The sequence below is a fragment of the Marmota monax genome, unplaced genomic scaffold (genome assembly GCF_021218885.2).
Source record: "Marmota monax isolate L192 unplaced genomic scaffold, Marmota_monax_Labrador192_F-V1.1 WCK01_AAM20220418_F8-fsc00171, whole genome shotgun sequence".
NCBI lineage: Eukaryota > Metazoa > Chordata > Mammalia > Rodentia > Sciuridae > Marmota > Marmota monax.
In genome coordinates this window covers 3,189,439-3,208,262 of record NW_026694658.1, presented here as the reverse complement: position 1 = coordinate 3,208,262, position 18,824 = coordinate 3,189,439, and the positions used below count along the sequence as shown (strand labels likewise).

Here is an 18,824-nt window from a genome sequence, read left to right as displayed (position 1 = left end):
TCTTCCTTGAAGACATTACCTTAAGCTATGGGGCTTTTTTCAAAAGAGCATCCCTTGTTATCTTTGTTTTGGCACTTTTGCACAGTATTGTAACTTGGTGTATTTGTCTACTCTTGGTAATCCAAGTTCCTCTAGATCAAGAACTGTGTAACATTCTAAATCTTTCACTATTCTATAACTTTATTTACAGATACCTGAAGCCTAATGCAGGTGAATAAGTAACTGTACTAAATGTTCAGGAAATTAAGAGAAGATAGGTTCTCCTGGGCATGATGACACACTTATAATTGCAGCACTTTGGGGGGCTGATGCAGGAGGATTGCAAGTTCAAAGCTAGACTCAGCAATATAGAGAGACCCTAAGCAACTGAATGTGATTCAGTGGTTAAGCACCTGTGGTTTCAATCCCTGGTACTGGGAAAAAGAGTTCAGTAGTTCAAAGAAACATGATAACTTAAAATTCCTTGAGCCACAAATCTTAGAGCTTTCTTTTAAAATCATCTCTATTTGTTCTACCTTTGTGTATAACCATGAAGTTATAATGAAACAATTGAATGCCATGTTTATGGGAAGATGTAAAGGTCCATTATTTGTCTATTAATTACCTCACTTTAATGAAGTTGTCACCTTGCATTAATGGATAAGTGACGGTTTATAATGATAACAATATGTGAATGTCATTTTTTCTAACTAGTTTGGTAACGTGGTTTTTTTCTAGCTCCAGAACCTTGGTATCAACCCAGCAAATATTGGCTTCAGTACCCTGACTATGGAGTCAGATAAATTCATCTGCATTAGAGAAAAAGTAGGCGAGCAGGCTCAGGTGGTAATCATTGATATGAATGACCCAAGTAATCCAATTCGAAGACCGATTTCAGCAGACAGTGCCATCATGAATCCAGCTAGCAAAGTAATTGCATTGAAAGGTATAAAAGATTGTGAACTTTTTTCTTAAAACTCTTCCTATATATATTTTATGCAGTACAATAATTGGGTTTTTTTTTAGGTGTATTGAATTAAATAAAAAGATATACAAAGTTAAGGCTAATACTGAACTTCACTTTCATGGTTTTTACTTGTGATATTTCTATGAAATGTTTTAGAATAGATCAATTTGGAATGATTTTAAGTCTTAAATATACTTAAGTTTTATGATATATAAAACTGCAAAAAATATCTCTTTAGAGGAAATAAATTAGTAATATATTCTAAGTAAAATATCCTTTACTGTATTAGGAGCTAAACATTTCAAAATTTATTATGATAATCCGCTTGTTTTTTCATTTTTATGTTTCAGAGTTTTGTTTCATTTAGATAATTAAGTTATAAACATGGTTTGAATTTACACTGATTGTTAAGTGTGTGTATATAGGTAAATATTAAAATTTAGAAATCCAGAATTTGAGATCATTCAGACTAATTTTAGTTGTTACAAAAAGGAAATGTATAACCTATCATTCTAAACAGAGTTCAGTAGTTTTGACTATCTGGGAGCCTCTGTTATGATTAATCTTTTTCCTTTGAATTTTAAAATGAGAATGTACCTGACCCTTTATAATAGAAGTTTTAAAGAAAGTTAGGTCATTGACATGAACATACTTTATACAAAGATATATGAAAAATTGTGCTCTATATGTGTAATAAGAATTGTAATACATTCTCTGTCGTATATTTAAAAAAATAAAATCAATTTAAAAAATAAAGAAAGCTAGGTTAAGAACAATTAAATTGACTCCTGAAAAGGCTTTTCATTGCCAGTTTTTTTGCTTTGTTGTTTTTCTCTTTGATAGTAGGAAGAATTCAACCATTGAGCCACATTCCCAGACCTTTTATTTTTATTTTGAGACAAAGTCTCAAGGCTTAGGGCCTCGCTTAGTTGTTGAAACTGGTCTTGCTTTTTCCTCTACCTTCCAAGTCACTGGGATTTCAGGCATGTGCTATTGTGCCTAGCTTAGAGGTGTTGAACTTTTTATCCAAACTTTTCTTTATGACTTAACCTGTGTTACTAAATATACAGTTTAAGTATCTCTTATCTGAAATGCTCAGGACCAACATTTTTTGAGTTTTTTGAATTTTGGAATATGTTCATATACTTTACTGGTTAAGCATTCCTAATCCTAAATCCAAAATCAGAAATGCATCAAAATCCAAAACTTTCTGAGCTTCATTATGCTCAAAAAATTTCAGATGTTGGAGCATTTTAGATTCTCAGATTAGGATGCTCAACCTGTAATACAGTTTTGAGGTGAATGGGTAGTGAGAGTGTTCAAATGAGCATATTCAAACTAATAAGTAACCATGTGTATCTAAGGCAAGAGTTGATCTCATCTTAAGGAAAGATGGTTCAGCTTTCACCTGGTACCAGAAGTTTTGTGACAGTTATCACTTTTTAATAGAAACAAAATGCTATATTTTACACTTTAAGGTACTGGACTCCCTTCAGTCTCCTTAAAGAATTTAAAGTGCTAGCAGCTCTCAAAACTATTTTACAAGGCCATTGTTTAAATTTTTTTCAGTTCTTTTCTATTTTTAATGTTACTGTTATCTTATCACATTTCTTAATGCTTTCTTATGTGTGCAGATGGTGAGTTATTTTAAATTAGATTGTATTAGTTATTGTCCTGTTCCATAAAAAGAATAAATTCAAAAGATTTTTAAAGCATTGTGAAATATATTATAGCTTTGTGCCTGTTTGTCCGCATTATGGAGTTGAGCTGTCATCCTTTGCCCCCTTCCAAAATCATCCCACTTACATATATTTCAACCCCTATCATGTAAAAACAAAAGTCTAATAATGTGGGGGCTGGGGAAGGCAGCAAAAGAAAGTAAATCATTACAAAATACTGTTGCTCTCTGAAGCCAGTTTTAATCCTCATGGTTTCTTTTTATAAACAGGACTATAACTCTCACAATTTTTCAAGTCTGATTGTAATTTACATCTTATGTGGGATGGGAATAATATACTTTGTCTTATAGAAGTTTTTTTTCATATGTAGTAAGAAAAGTTGTGGTACAAAGCTATTACGCTTTGTCCCTTTCCCACCATCCACCTCCCTCCTTGTGTTACAGTTTTTTGTCCTTTAGAAGCCAGATTCTCTGTGGCTCAGGAATGGAGTTTTCCTTGGTCTCTAAGGATGAATCTGGATAGTGTAGTGATAGCTATGGCTTTGACCTCCATTAATTTCAATTAAATCAGTTCTGGGCTGTAATAGATTTTTGGATTACAATGATAAGCCCTTGCTTCTGACTCAGTGGACTTTTTAATACTCAAGGCAAATTTCATCCTCCTCCTTTAACTAAATGCTTGCTGTCTTAACTGGATGAAGCTTGAACTTTGTTCTTACCTCCAGTATATTAACAGAACCTGAAACTTGTCCTCTTTTTGTTTCCCTCTCCTTTTCTCCAGCACCTTTACCTTCCCTTTGTATCTTCAATTAAATGTAGCATGCAATTCTCTTATGTGGTAACAAGGCAGAATTTTGAAGTAGATGCTCTTTTCAAAAATCAGTTTCCTTAAAATATAGTTGGATGAGAGATGACTGCATTTTTAAAAGTAGACATTTTTCTCTTTGTGTTTGTTAGATTTGCTTTGTCTATTATACATACAATTATCTTAGTATCTGTAAAACATACTTAATTACAAGTATGAAGGTTACAACTTTTGTTTTCCATCATTGTTTTGAAAGCTGTTTTTTTAGAATTGGTTTTAGTTGGGATTTAGAATCCTGTGGAAGTCATGCTTTCTGTTTAAATAGTGTTTTATTAGAGGTAATATAGTTTTTGCTTGAGAAGTAGCTGTAGATTGTTTGCTTAATCTCAGCTATTATCTTTAAAGGTCATTGTTCTATAAATATGACTTCTGTAATTGGTCATTAGTCTTATTATAGAACCACTTTGGAAATTACAGAGCTAGTGAAGCTAGGTATAATTTATCTTGAATGTTATTTTTTTTAAATGATTCATAATTTTTTTTTCTGTGTTTAGCTGGGAAAACTCTTCAGATATTTAACATTGAAATGAAAAGTAAAATGAAGGCCCATACCATGACCGATGATGTCACCTTTTGGAAATGGATTTCTTTGAATACGGTTGCTCTTGTTACGGATAATGCAGTTTATCATTGGAGTATGGAAGGAGAATCTCAACCAGTGAAAATGTTTGATCGCCATTCTAGCCTTGCAGGATGCCAGATTATCAATTATCGCACAGATGCAAAGCAGAAGTGGTTACTTCTAACTGGCATATCTGCACAGGTAACATTTTTCTAGTTTTTGATAAACAAAAGATTTATAGAGAACTATTTTGTCAGATGAAATTTATTTTGAAGTAGGTCTTTTCTACTTAGTCCTGTTAAATTTGACTGAAGACTTTCTTCTCGATTTTTTTTTCTTTTTTATTGCAAATAGAGGTTGATGGCTTAATTCCTTTATGCTGACAGAATTTCAGAGCTCTTATTGTTTTAGCTCTTACTTGAAGATTAAATAGAAATTGACTTCAGTTAGCATGGCTTGGAACTTACTATAGAGTGAATATATACTCTTCTGCAGAATTAATTTTTAAATATCTTTTGCATTAAGAGTATAAATCATGGTAAAATATAAGTCATATTTTAAACATGTTAAGCTTTAATAAGGTAATATTCAGAGCTGGAGCTTTTTGTTTTGTGTCATACTGGGCATTGAACCCAGGGACACTTAATTTCTGAGGTACATTCCTAGCCCTTTTTATTTTTCATTTTGAGATAGGGTTTTGCTAAGTTGCTTAGGGCCTTGCCAAGTTATTGTGGCTGGCCTTGAACTTGTGATCCTTCTGCCTTAACCTTCTGAGTCTCTGAGATTACAGGCACACATGCCACCACCACCTGGCTCTGAGCTGAATTTCAAGTTAAGATATGTTAAATCTACATTCAAAGACTAATAATGAATTATAAATTCTGCTGAAGATAATTTAAGTATTTAATTATTTCACTTGTTGATGAATCTGGAACTTACTGATTCATTGGGTCCCCATACTTTATTTTCTTTGGTCTTTTATAGCAAAATCGTGTGGTGGGAGCTATGCAGCTGTATTCTGTAGACAGGAAAGTATCTCAGCCCATTGAAGGACATGCAGCTAGCTTTGCACAGTTTAAAATGGAAGGAAATGCAGAAGAGTCAACTTTATTTTGTTTTGCAGTACGAGGTCAAGCTGGAGGGAAGGTAAGATTTGTTGTTTTTTTTGGGGGGTGGAGGGTGGGGGTTGAACCCAAGGGTGCATAACCACTGAACTACATCCCCAGCTCATATATATATATATAATATATATATATATGTCATACATACAGACATGCATATATATATTTTATTTAGAGACAGGGTCTTGCTAAGTTGCTTTGTGCCTTGCTAAATTGCTGAGGCTGGCTTTGAACTCGAGATCCTCCTGCCTCAGCCACCCAAGCCGCTGGGATTACAGACATATGCCACTGCACCTGGCAAGATTTGTCTTTGCTGATTATTTTAGTGAGTCTTCCTGCTACTAATTGATTAGTCCTCTAAATTCAAAATAATCATATCCCTTTCTTGTTAATCTGTTATTAATGTTCAGATTTGTGGTGACTTAGTGTATTCAAATACTTTATCTAGTGATATTTTTCTAAAATAATATTCTTCACAGTTTTTTTTCTGTCAGCTGTTCTCATGCTTTATTTTGGTTTCTTTTATATGAAAGGCCTTACATTAGTGTTTGTTGACTTTACTCTGCATAGACTCATTAGGGTTGCTAAAATATTCATGTTTTTTAAATCAGAGTCTGATTCCTTAAGTTGTACCCATGATCAGCCTTTTAAAATACCCTATGTGACTTTATAGATGGAATGTGGACCATGTTTTGAGTAACATTGCCTTAAGTTAGAGATTATCAACCTGGGCTATGTATTAGAATCACCTGGACAAATGGAAGTACTTTGTTTGAATTCTTAAGTTATAGAAAGCAGAAACAGGTCTTATTGACAGCTGAAAATTTAGTAAAAGGATATTGGATACTTGATGGTAGCAAGGATGCCTGTACAACCAAGTTTGAAAAATGAGGAGAAATAAGGGAGAATGGACAGCAGTCAAGGTTCCAACCAAAAATTGTGCCACAGAACTTTTAACACTTCTGTTTTTACTATGCCTTCACTGCTGGATCCCTGGAGAATCAGTTTGCCTGCCATTTCCTTTGCCAGAGCAGCAGTTCTAAAGTCTTAATAACTTCATGTCCTGAACTCCCTCTTTGAATTCCAGTGTAAGCAAAGTAACTTGTCTGCCTCTTAGCTCTGAGAAGAGTGGAACAAAAGTTTTGGGTAATTCTGCAAAGGAAGGCTGGCACTATTCACTGTCCTTTCTGTAGCCAATCAAGAAGATTGTGTAGATTCTTGGCAAACCATAAATTACCTTTAACTTTGTTAGAACATAGGTCTTTTTCCCTGATTTTTTTAAAGAATTAAGATAGAGATTGCTTAAAATATGATCATCTACAGTCTCTCAATTAGGGAGGAAACATATGCAATGAGAGAGGTATAATTCTGCCTAAAATTTCTGAATTGAGGAGTAATCCTACCTCAATATAATAAGGATAGAAAACACTGATATTCAGATAAGAATTGATGGAATTTAAACCAGAAGACAAAATAGGTTTAGAAACTAGTTATCGTCCTTAGGATAGAAGGGTAGGGCATTTTTTTGAAAACTAGTACTGAAAAGTTTCAGTTATCATTTTAAGAATGTCTGAAAACCTATTTCTTGAGCCTGTTTACTTTCTACCTGTTCTATATTAGGAGTCTGCTAAGACTTCTTAAGAGGAGTGTATTGGGGATTGAACCCAGGGGTGCTTTACCACTGAGCTATACCCCAGTCCTCTTTAATTTTTATTTTGAGATAGGGTCTTGCTAAGCTGCTGAGGCTGTCCTCAAACAACCTCAGCCTGCCGAGTTGCAGGGATCACGGTTGTGTGCCACCATTACTGGCTCTGCCATGATTTGAAGAGAGACACTAGTTTTTCAATTTGGCTAGTCATCCTAATGAAAGATGAGAACTTATAACTTTCATGTGGCATATCTTGGAAACTGAATTGTTTTTTGTTAGTATATTAAGAAAAACATAAAATAGTATCCTGTTGACATTGTTTTCTTTCTCTTGATGTATAGGATCCTGCATTTTAAACCAAAATGTTTTATCTACTTCTATAGGATGTATATGAAGAGAGACAGCTTAGGTATATATTACTCTCCTGTGTTAGAATAGGTACACAGCAGTAAATTAATAAATTAGATTTCTGTTTGGAGATACTAAATTATAATTGAAAATCATGAGAAAGTGTGTTTGTATGTAATGTATTACCATTCTGTGCCCTTTATTTCAAGGAGATTGAGGTGGGATTATTTCATATATTCAAAGTGTTTACTTTGAAATAATATAGATTCAAAGGGAGCTGCAAAGACAGTGTAGAGAGATCCCCTTTGCCCTTTTCCCAATTTCTTCTAATAGAGTTACATGTTGCAAGACTGTAGTACAGTTAAAACAAAATAGGAATTCTACCGGTCTCTGTCATTTCCTCAAAAGTAAATTCAAGATACGTAGATACATAAATATTCTATCACTGTGAAGATTTTCCTCATGACTTTATAGTCCCCCTTCTCCCACCATTGCTAACTCATGGCAACTTTAATTCATTCTCCATCTATAGTTTTGTTACTTCAAGAATGTTATGTAAAAGGAATCATACAGCATTTGATAGGCTCCCCACCCAGCCATTCACACCCTAGGCATAGTGTCTGTGAGAATTTTGTGTCCTTTTCCTATGGAGGAGTATCCCATGGTATGGATGTCTCACAGTTCACCTATTATAGGAAATTTTGGTTGTTTCCAGGTTGGGGCTTCAAGTCTGCTATGATCAACAGCTTAAAGATTTACATGAATTTCATTTTCTTTTGATCAGTTACATATCATTGAAGTTGGCACACCGCCTACAGGGAACCAACCCTTTCCAAAGAAGGCAGTAGATGTTTTCTTTCCTCCAGAAGCACAAAATGACTTTCCTGTTGCAATGCAGGTATCTTAATGCAAAACAAATGGGCTTTTAAAATCTCCCCTCTTACAAGAAATTGTTTCAAATATCATTTCACAGTTGATGCAATGTATGTGATGCTTTATTCTAAAATAAAGTTTATTAGTGAACTTTGTTTAATAAAAAACAAAATAACTTTTCCATGTAATATGTATTAAGTCAGGTTATCAGAATTGTCTTCTTTTTTTGTCTTATAGATTTTATACTTGTTCATATGTTTTATGTAAGAGCTTGGGATATCCAACATTTAAATGTGCTATAAAATTTAGGGAAACCTTAAATATTACCTTTTCATTTTTCATATAAGCCTCTCCAAAACATCTCCAAAATGGAATTGTACTAAACATTTTTTTTTGTTAAATTCATTATTTTACTAAAGGGTTGATTTTCTTTTTACAGATCAGTGAAAAGCATGATGTTGTATTCTTGATTACTAAGTATGGTTATATCCACCTCTATGATCTTGAGACTGGTACCTGTATCTACATGAATAGAATCAGTGGAGAAACAATCTTTGTTACTGCACCTCATGAAGCTACAGCTGGAATAATTGGAGTAAACAGAAAGGGGCAGGTAAGGAAACTTTGAAACTTAAGCAATAAATAAAATAATGCATTATCATTAGCTTTCTTTTCCCCTCCTTGCCAATATTTAATAAGTATTGATGTTGTCAGACTTTTCATTATAATGACATGAAATGGTACCTCATTGGTTTTTTTCATTTATTTATTTGTTCTAATTAGTTATACATGACAATAGAACAACTAGTTTCTAGAAATTTTCTAAAACAGTCTTGAAGAATAATAGAGGTGAAATTGTGGATTTGATGTTTGGTGAAGACTAAGGTAGTGATCAGTAGAAAGCATGAAGTACATAGAGTTGAACTGAATTTGTTCTTTTTTTTTTTTTTTTTTTTTTCTTTTTTTGGTGCTGGGGATTGAAACTAGAACCTTTCCAGTGCTTTGCATCTCTACCTCTAAGTTATACCTCCAAACCTCCTTAATTACTTTCCTTTTAACAGTATGTTTTAATATAGAATAGATTGACATGTTGCAGATACAGGATAGCCTAGGTTTGAAGGATGGAGTTCTGACCTATGGAAATGAAAGAATCTCAGAGGTGAAAATGTCTTCATTTTTCTTCAAAGGAATAGTGAAACAGAGAAGACTATTAACCATTTATCTAGTTTACTGAATTCTTAAATATTTTTGACTTCTTGGGAAAGAAATTTCCCGTTTTCATTTATTCAACAGATATAAAGATGTGCTTGTGCTGAATACTGCCTATTGTTAGTAATATGGTTAACCAAAGACAAGCTCCTTTCCTCATGTGGACTACTGCCTGAGAAATAGATAATCAGTGTAATAGTTTGAGAAGAACTTTTAGGGATAGTATGAGTAGTTTATAAACTGGGGTGTGTGTGTGTGTGTGTGTAACCAGCTCTGCATTGGGAAGTAGGATGAATGGGCAGGAAAGGACTCTCTTTCTCTAGGGCAATTGACAATAATTTAGCTTTGGGGGCAAGTAGGGTAGTCAGCATTTCTGTGGCAGTGGAGTTTTAAGGAAGATCAAGGATGAGTATACTGTTGTTAGGACAGAAGCAATTAGAAATTACATTTACTGACGTTGTATTTATTGTGATACTACTATGTGTCTTACATTATGTTAGGTGCTTAAGGAATCCGTGATTCCTTCTCTTGTGCTCTTCCAACCATTGAGTATAATTTGGCTGCTAGATATGAAAATATAATTTAAAAAATTACTGGAAAAAAATTTTAAACATAAAATTAAAAGGAATATACTTTAAATTTCCTCCCAGTGAGCCCCAGGTTTTATTTATATTCAAGGCTTCTTCAGAGTCATTTTCATTGAATTGCAGGTTCTGTCGGTGTGTGTGGAAGAAGAAAACATAATTCCTTACATCACCAATGTCCTACAAAATCCTGATTTGGCTTTGAGGATGGCTGTACGTAACAATTTAGCAGGTGCTGAAGAACTCTTTGCTCGGAAATTTAATGCTCTTTTTGCCCAGGGAAATTACTCAGAGGCTGCAAAGGTGGCTGCAAATGCACCAAAGGTAAATAGTCATGAAAATGAAATTGTATGATTGGGTTAAAGTAAATATCCTATTTTTAATATTGCTAGAAGAGGAATCAGCTTTACACAGAGAAACTACTTTCAGTTTACATTTTCTTTTAATAGTTAATTGTCAGTGCCTCCAGATTTGATTAGTGTTTTAAAACTCATGTTAGAAGGATTTATAGATCTAGGCAGTTACGATTTACATAGATGTAATAATGTTTAGTACTTATGTTTAATACTGTTTGAACTCAAATGGAAGCTGCTGATTTTATTCCTAAAAGTTGTGCCCTAAGCAGATTCTTTTTAATTTTTAGAAGGTAGAGCAGTCAGAAATTGGACTGAATGTATTCTAGTCTACCTTTATGTTGGATGTTACCGTCCTGACTAGTATAAATTATGAAACTTGTACTTGTTTTAATGTGAGCTTATTTAATAACTATAACTAATTCATGATTATGCTTATTCTTTTATATATTAATGTCATAATTAAGTTAGTATATTTCTGATTCCGAATAATTTTGTAACATCAAACCAGAGGTATGATAGACATTGATGTAATCTTTATAACAGTTGGTAAAGATTTGAAATTTAGTTTTAATAGATGAACTCATGCCTTTTTGAGTATTTTTAATTAATTTTTTATTATATATAATAGCAGAATGCATTACAATTCTTATTACACATATAGAGCACAATTTTTCATATCTCTGGTTGTATACAAAGTATATTCACACCATTTCGTGACTTCATTCATGTGCTTTGGTTAATAATGTCCACATTCCACCATCATTTCTTTTTTTTTATTTTTTTATTTATTTATTTTTTTAAAATTTTTTATTGTTGGCTGTTCAAAACATTACATAGTTCTTGATATATCATATTTCACAATTTGATTCAAGTGGGTTATGAGCTCCCATTTTTACCCCATATACAGATTGCAGAATCACATCAGTTACACATCCATTGATTTACATATTGCCATACTAGTGTCTGTTGTATTCTGCTGCCTTTCCTATCCTCTACTATCCCCCCTCCCCTCCCCTCCCCTCCCCTCTTCTCTCTCTGCTCCCTCTACTGAGATTCGTTTGTCCCCCTTATATTATTTTTCCCCTTCCCCTCACTTCCTCTTGTATGTACTTTTGTATAACTCTGAGGGTCTCCTTCCATTTCCATGCATTTTCCCTTCTCTCTCCCTTTCCCTCCCACCTCTCATCCCTGTTTAATGTTAATCTTCTTCTCATGCTCTTCGACCCTACTCTGTTCTTAGTTACTCTCCTTATATCAAAGAAGACATTTGGCATTTGTTTTTTAGGGATTGGCTAGCTTCACTTAGCATAGTCTGCTCTAATGCCATCCATTTCCCTGTAAATTCTATGATTTTGTCATTTTTTAATGCAGAGTAATACTCCATTGTGTATAAATGCCACATTTTTTTTATCCATTCATCCATTGAAGGGCATCTAGGTTGGTTCCACAGTCTAGCTATTGTGAATTGTGCTGCTATGAACATCGATGTAGCAGTGTCCCTGTAGCATGCTCTTTTTAGGTCTTTAGGGAATAGACCGAGAAGGGGAATAGCTGGGTCAAATGGTGGCTCCATTCCCAGCTTTCGAAGAAATCTCCATACTGCTTTCCAAATTGGCTGCACCAATTTGCAGTCCCACCAGCAATGTACAAGTGTACCCTTTTCCCCACATCCTCGCCAGCACTTGTTGTTGTTTGACTTCATAATGGCTGCCAATCTAACTGGAGTGAGATGGTATCTTAGGGTGGTTTTGATTTGCATTTCTCTGACTGCTAGAGATGGTGAGCATTTTTTCATGTACTTGTTGATTGATTGTATGTCCTCCTCTGAGAAGTGTCTGTTCAGGTCCTTGGCCCATTTGTTGATTGGGTTGTTTGTTCTCTTATTGTCTAATTTTTTGAGTTCTTTGTATACTCTGGATATTAGGGCTCTATCTGAAGTGTGAGGAGTAAAGATTTGTTCCCAGGATGTAGGCTCTCTATTTACCTCTCTTATTGTATCTTTTGCTGAGAAAAAACTTTTTAGTTTGAGTAAGTCCCATTTGTTGATTCTAGTTATTAACTTTTGTGCTATGGGTGTCCTATTGAGGAATTTGGAGCCCGACCCCACAGTATGTAGATCGTAGCCAACTTTTTCTTCTATCAGACGGCGTGTCTCTGATTTGATATCAAGCTCCTTGATCCATTTTGAATTAACTTTTGTGCATGGCGAGAGAAAGGGATTCAGTTTCATTTTGTTGCATATGGATTTCCAGTTTTCCCAGCACCATTTGTTGAAGATGCTATCCTTCCTCCATTGCATGCTTTTAGCCCCTTTATCAAATATAAGGTAGTTGTAGTTTTGTGGATTGGTTTCTGTGTCCTCTATTCTGTACCATTGGTCAACCTGCCTGTTTTGGTACCAGTACCATGCTGTTTTTGTTACTATTGCTCTGTAGTATAGTTTGAAGTCTGGTATCGCTATACCGCCTGATTCACACTTCCTGCTTAGCATTGTTTTTGCTATTCTGGGTCTTTTGTTTTTCCATATGAATTTCATGATTGCTTTCTCTATTTCTACAAGAAATGCCGTTGGGATTTTGATTGGCATTGCATTAAACCTATAGAGAACTTTTGGTAATATCGCCATTTTGATGATGTTAGTTCTGCCTATCCATGAACAGGGTATATTTTTCCATCTTCTAAGATCTTCTTCTATTTCTCTCTTTAGGGTTCTGTAGTTTTCATTGTATAAGTCTTTCACCTCTTTTGTTAGGTTGATTCCCAAGTATTTTATTTTTTTTGAAGATATTGTGAATGGAGTGGTTGTCCTCATTTCCATTTCAGAGGATTTGTCGCTGATATACAGGAATGCCTTTGATTTATGCGTGTTGATTTTATATCCTGCCACTTTGCTGAATTCATTTATTAGCTCTAATAGTTTCTTTGTAGACCCTTTTGGGTCTGCTAGGTATAGAATCATGTCATCTGCAAATAGTGATAATTTAAGTTCTTCTTTTCCTATTTTGATGCCTTTAATTTCTTTCGTCTGTCTAATTGCTCTGGCCAGTGTTTCGAGAACTATGTTGAACAGAAGTGGTGAGAGAGGGCATCCCTGTCTTGTTCCAGATTTTAGAGGGAATGCCTTCAATTTTTCTCCATTCAGAATGATGCTAGCCTGAGGCTTAGCATAGATTGCTTTTACAATATTGAGGTATGTTCCTGTTATCCCTAGTTTTTCTAGAGTTTTGAACAAAAAGGGATGCTGTACTTTGTCAAATGCTTTTTCCGCATCTATCGAGATGATCATATGATTCTTATTTTTAAGTCTATTGATGTGGTGAATAACATTTATTGATTTCCGTATATTGAACCAGCCTTGCATCCCAGGGATGAATCCTACTTGATCATGGTGCACAATTTTTTTGATAAGTTTTTGTATCCGAGTGGCCAGAATTTTATTGAGGATTTTTGCATCTAGGTTCATTAGAGATATTGGTCTGTAGTTTTCTTTCTTTGAAGTGTCTTTGTCTGGTTTAGGTATCAGGGTGATGTTGGCCTCGTAGAATGAATTTGGAAGTTCTCCCTCTTTTTCTATTTCCCGAAGTAGCTTGAAAAGTATTGGTATTAGTTCCTCTTTAAAGGTTTTGTAAAACTCTGCTGTATACCCATCCGGTCCTGGGCTTTTCTTAGTTGGTAGTCTTTTGATGGTTTCTTCTATTTCCTCAATTGATATTGGTCTGTTTAGGTTGTCTATATCCTCCTGACTCAATCTGGGCAGATCATATGACTTCAGAAATTTATCTATGCCTTCACTATCTTCTAATTTATTGGAGTATAAGGATTGAAAATAATTTTTGATTATCATCTGTATTTCTGAAGTGTCTGTTGTGATATTGCCTCTTTCATCCTGTATGTTTGTAATTTGAGTTCTCTCTCTTCTTCTCTTTCTTGTAAGAATGGGTGACCAATTCAAAAAACAATGTGTTCTCGTTTTGATTTATTTTGTTTTTATTTCAAGTTGCCTGTTCCTAGAACTTTCTCAGGCAAACTGGGGAAAATGGTTGACTCAAGGTTTGAAGTTGTTTGCCTCCGAGCAAGAGAAATTGTTAGAGGAAGGAGGCACCCCAGTGAGACCAAGAACAATTAGGGCATATGTTGATACAATACAAAAATGTAGCCAATGGCTTTTTAAAGATGAGTTATTAAGTATATTAATGAGACCATCATGGTATCCTGTAGAAGGATTTTTCTTCAACAAGAAAGAGATGGCTAGTTCTGTTTACTATATTTGTCTAAGATCTTGGTTTTTACAGACATCTGATTAATTTACAAAGCTGAAGTGTTAAAATATCAACCACTAAATATAAAATCAAGTACTCTTTACTTATTAAGTTCCATAAGGTAATATATTTAAACATTATGTGTGTTTTCATAAATTGGTAAATGGAAAAATGTTTAATATTGCTTTGTGTCTGTGTCTTTGCTAAAACAAGGTTACTAAGTGTTAAGATTCTATCATGTGTAATTTATATACAAAGAGTAGAAAAATTTTCAGTTGGGTTTCAATTATAGTATCATAGTATCATAAAAAACATGAAAGTCTTTCATCTTATTAAAGTGGAGGTGGATTTGGGCAGAACGTGGATTGGCAGAGACGTGGATTTCCCCAGAACGTGATTGTAGACGGCTGGTGTGAGTTTGGGAATAAAGAGTTGCTGTTTGAATCTACAAGCCGTGTGGTGGCTCATGATTGTGTGCCCAGCCAGACTGCGGCAGTTCTGCTCATGGTTTCTTAACAGTCTTGCTGAGCTGTCTATGTTCTTTTCGAGTTGAAATACTTTATCTTCATTGTCTGATGTTCTGTCTTCTAAGTGTTCTACTCTGCTGGTAGTATTCTCAATTGAGTTTTTAAGTTGGCTTATTGCTTCCTGCATTTCTAGGATTTCTGTTTGCTTGTTTTTTATAACCTCTATTTCCCTGTATAGTTGATCTTTTGCTTCTTGGATTTGTTTATGTAATTCATTGTTGAAATGATCTTTCATTGTCTGATTTTGCTGTCTGATGTCTTCCTTGAGACTCCAGATCATCTGAAGCATGTATATCCTGAATTCTTTATCTGACATTCCATCTGCTGCAGCTATTACCTCTTCTAACGTTGAGTTGACCTGCAATGCTTGTGGTCCTTTCTTTCCTTGTCTCTTCATACTGTTCGCGTTCCTTTCTACTTGGTGAAACTGTTGTGCTATTGAATTTTCCCCCTATATATTTATATTGGTCTTGTATAGTTGCAAAGTCTCCCTCGCAGGCGCGGGCGGCGGCTCTGTCCCTCTGCGGGCCGCTAGGCTTGTTCTGTCGGTGGTCACAGTTCTGTCTACTTTGCAGGCGCAGGCAGCGGCACTGCCCCTCTGCAGGCCTCTGGGGCTGTACTGCCAGTGGGTCGCAGGTCCGCCTACCTTGCAGGCGCAGGGGGGGGGCGGCTCTACCCTTCCTCAGGCCACTGGGCCTGTTCTGTCTCTCGGTTGCAGGTCTGGCCTGTTCTGATGGTGGTCACAGTTCCCTCTACCTTGCCGGCGCAGGGGGAGGGGGCGGCTCTGCCTCTCAGCAGGCCGCTGCTCCTCTTCTGCCGGTGGGTCGCAGGCCCGCCTACCTTGCAGGAGTGATTGGAAGCTCTGTCCCGCTGCGGGCCACTGGGCCTTTTCTGTCGGTGGTCACCGTTCCACCTACCTGGGAGGCGCGGGGGGTGGGGGGCGGCTCTGCCCCTCAGCAGGCCGCTGGGCCTGCTATGTGCGTGGTCACAGTTCCCTCTACCTTGCTGGTGCAGGGGGAGGGGGCGGCTCTGCCTCTCAGCAGGCCGCTGCTCCTCTTCTGCCGGTGGGTCGCAGGCCCACCTACCTTGCAGGAGTGATTGGAAGCTCTGTCCCGCCGCGGGCCACTGGGCCTTTTCTGTCCGTGGTCACAGTTCCACCTACCTGGCAGGTGCGGGGGGTGGGGGGCAGCTCTGCCCCTCAGCAGGCCGCTGGGCCTGCTCTGTGCGTGGTCACAGTTCCCTCTGGCACCATCATTTCTTAACCCACTGCTTCCTCCCTTCCCCTCCCACCCTTCTGCCCTATCTAGAGTTCGTCTATTCCTCCCATGATCCCCCTCCCTACCCTACTATGAATCAGCCTCCTTATATCAGAGAAAACATTCAGCATTTGGTTTTTTGGGATTGGCTAACTTCACGTAGCATTGCGTTCTCTAAGTCCATCCATTTATCTGCAAATGCCATGATTTTATTCTCTTTTTTTACTGAGTAATATTCCATTGTATGTATATGCCACATTTTTTTTTATCCATTCATCTACTGAAGGGCATTTAGGTTGGTTCCACAATTTAGCTATTGTGAATTGTGCTGCTGTAAACATTGATGTGGCTGTGTCCCTGTAGTATGCTGTTTTTATATCCTTTGGGTATAGACCAAGGAGAGGGTTAGCTGGGTCAAATGGTGGTTTTATTCCCAATTTTCCAAGAAATCTCCATACTGCTTTCCATATTGGCTGCACCAGTTTACAGTCCCACCAGCAGTGTATGAGTGTGCCTTTTTCCCCACATCCTCGCCAACACTTATTGTTGTTTGTATTCATAATAGCTGCTGTTCTGACTGGAGTGAGATGAAATCTTAGAGTAGTTTTGATTTGCATTTATCTAATTGCTAGCAGTGATGAACATTTTTTCATACATTTGTTGATTGATTGTATATCACCTTCTGAGAAGTTTCTGTTCAGGTCCTTGGCCCATTTATTGATTGGGTTATTTGGTTTTTTTGGTGCTTAGCTTTTTGATGAACTCATGCCTTTTAAGATTGACTCGATATATAGGGGGCTGTGGCTGTGTCTCAGCACACTTGCCTGGCATGTGTGAGGCACTGGGTTCAATTCTCAGTACCACATATAAATAAACAAAAAAAAGAGAGAGAGAGATAGGATTGATTGTGTGGTATTTGAGCCACTTTGAGGTGTCTGTAACATTTCTCCTTCTTAAAGGGAATACTTCGTACTCCAGACACCATCCGGCGATTCCAGAGTGTCCCAGCTCAGCCAGGACAGACTTCTCCTCTACTTCAGTACTTTGGAATCCTTTTGGACCAGGGACAGTTAAACAAATATGAATCCTTAGAGTTGTGTCGACCTGTACTTCAGCAAGGTCGGAAACAGCTTCTGGAGAAATGGTTGAAAGAAGATAAGGTATGTTAATTTGTATTGACATATTTCTACTTTGACTGAATTAAGTACAATGTTAGCAAGTTAAAATCGTTTATGCTGTACACCAAAATGTCTCTTATTGTTTATTGTTAAAATAGAATAAGAAAATACATTGCTTAAAGTGCATGTATTTATTTCCTTTGAAAATCTATTTTTATGGATGTTTAGGTGAGATATCTTTGTTTAGGTTTATAATTAGAATTCAAGATTCTTGCTTGGTAGTTAAAATTACTGACCTGGAATTCTTTGGCTCTAACAAAAGCTTAGGGCAAAATGCTTATTCCAGCATGTAGTCATATTTGTTAATGTATGTGAAATTCTTTGGAACATAGGAATATATTCTTTATCCTACATTCAACAACTGTATTCACAGTAATTCGAGCAATGCAAGTTGTCTTTTCTTTTAGAACTTCCAGAGTGTCATCAAAATTGTCATATTTGCTGCTGATAAACACATGTAAAGAAAAACTGTTGTATAACGTGCTAGATCATACATATATTAATAAGAGAGCAAACCGATTAGCAATGAGATACTGTTTGATAGTGATTTCATGAAATGTAAATTGGTATTACATGAAAAAATATTTAACTTGGTTTTACATGGGAACTTTTTAAAAAATATTAACTGGCTTTAGGATTCTGTGGGATTTGTCTTTTAGATCTATCCAGTACTTAATTTCTCATTACACAGAGCATGTGAATATACTGTTTTTTAGAGCACATTATTTCTTACATGAAATAGTGACTGAGAAACAGATAACCACTACAGGTTACTTATTTGTAAGACACCACACAAATTTACGCAGTCTGTTACTACTATTAGTTTTTTTCATAGCACTATACAAAAAGCCTTTCTGCACCAAGTTGTAGTATTAAATTCCATGTTTTATACCATTATAGAGAAGTAAAGGTAGCACTGTTCAAAACACTCAAATAAGTTTAAAATTAATACCTTTCACCATTAGTGTATGTTGGTGGTAATTTTACATTACTAAATTCTAAGTCCTTGTTTCTTGACCCAGCTTCTGGCAATCTTAGAGGATACTGGAGGATAGTACTTCAGAGTTGGGATGCTTGGACAGGAGTCTCTGCTGAAGAATAGTTACTAGCCACACTAGGGAGTATTTGAGGTCCGTCCTAATTGTTTAAGATAAGGGAGGATGGGAACAGCTAAGGTAACTGAGTTGACCTATGTAACAGCTTTTTGGATGTCACTAACTCTTTTTGTGAACAGTCACACAGGATTCATTTATTCCAAGAGAGCACTGGTCAACTCTTCTTTAGTTAGCATGTTCGGTTAAGATGTACAGACTCTGGTCTGGGCATGTAGCTTGGTGATAAAGCACTTGCCTAGCATGCTCAAAGCACTGGGTTTGATTCCCAGTACCAGAGAAAAAGGAAAAGGATATAGGCT

At 36.1% G+C, this 18,824-nt stretch overlaps 1 protein-coding gene across 2 annotated transcripts in view; it reads left to right on the top strand.

The window, feature by feature from the left end:
- The window catches only part of Cltc (clathrin heavy chain), a 69,491-nt gene that overhangs the window by 20,453 nt on the left and 30,214 nt on the right, over positions 1–18,824 (top strand). For both annotated transcript variants that reach the window (XM_046423171.2, XM_046423172.2), the window contains exons 2-8: positions 718–925; positions 3,984–4,252; positions 5,036–5,197; positions 7,953–8,066; positions 8,481–8,654; positions 9,961–10,158; positions 17,192–17,392. In XM_046423171.2, the coding sequence (XP_046279127.1) occupies positions 718–925; positions 3,984–4,252; positions 5,036–5,197; positions 7,953–8,066; positions 8,481–8,654; positions 9,961–10,158; positions 17,192–17,392 (1,326 nt within the window). The remainder of the gene's footprint in view (positions 1–717; positions 926–3,983; positions 4,253–5,035; positions 5,198–7,952; positions 8,067–8,480; positions 8,655–9,960; positions 10,159–17,191; positions 17,393–18,824) is intronic.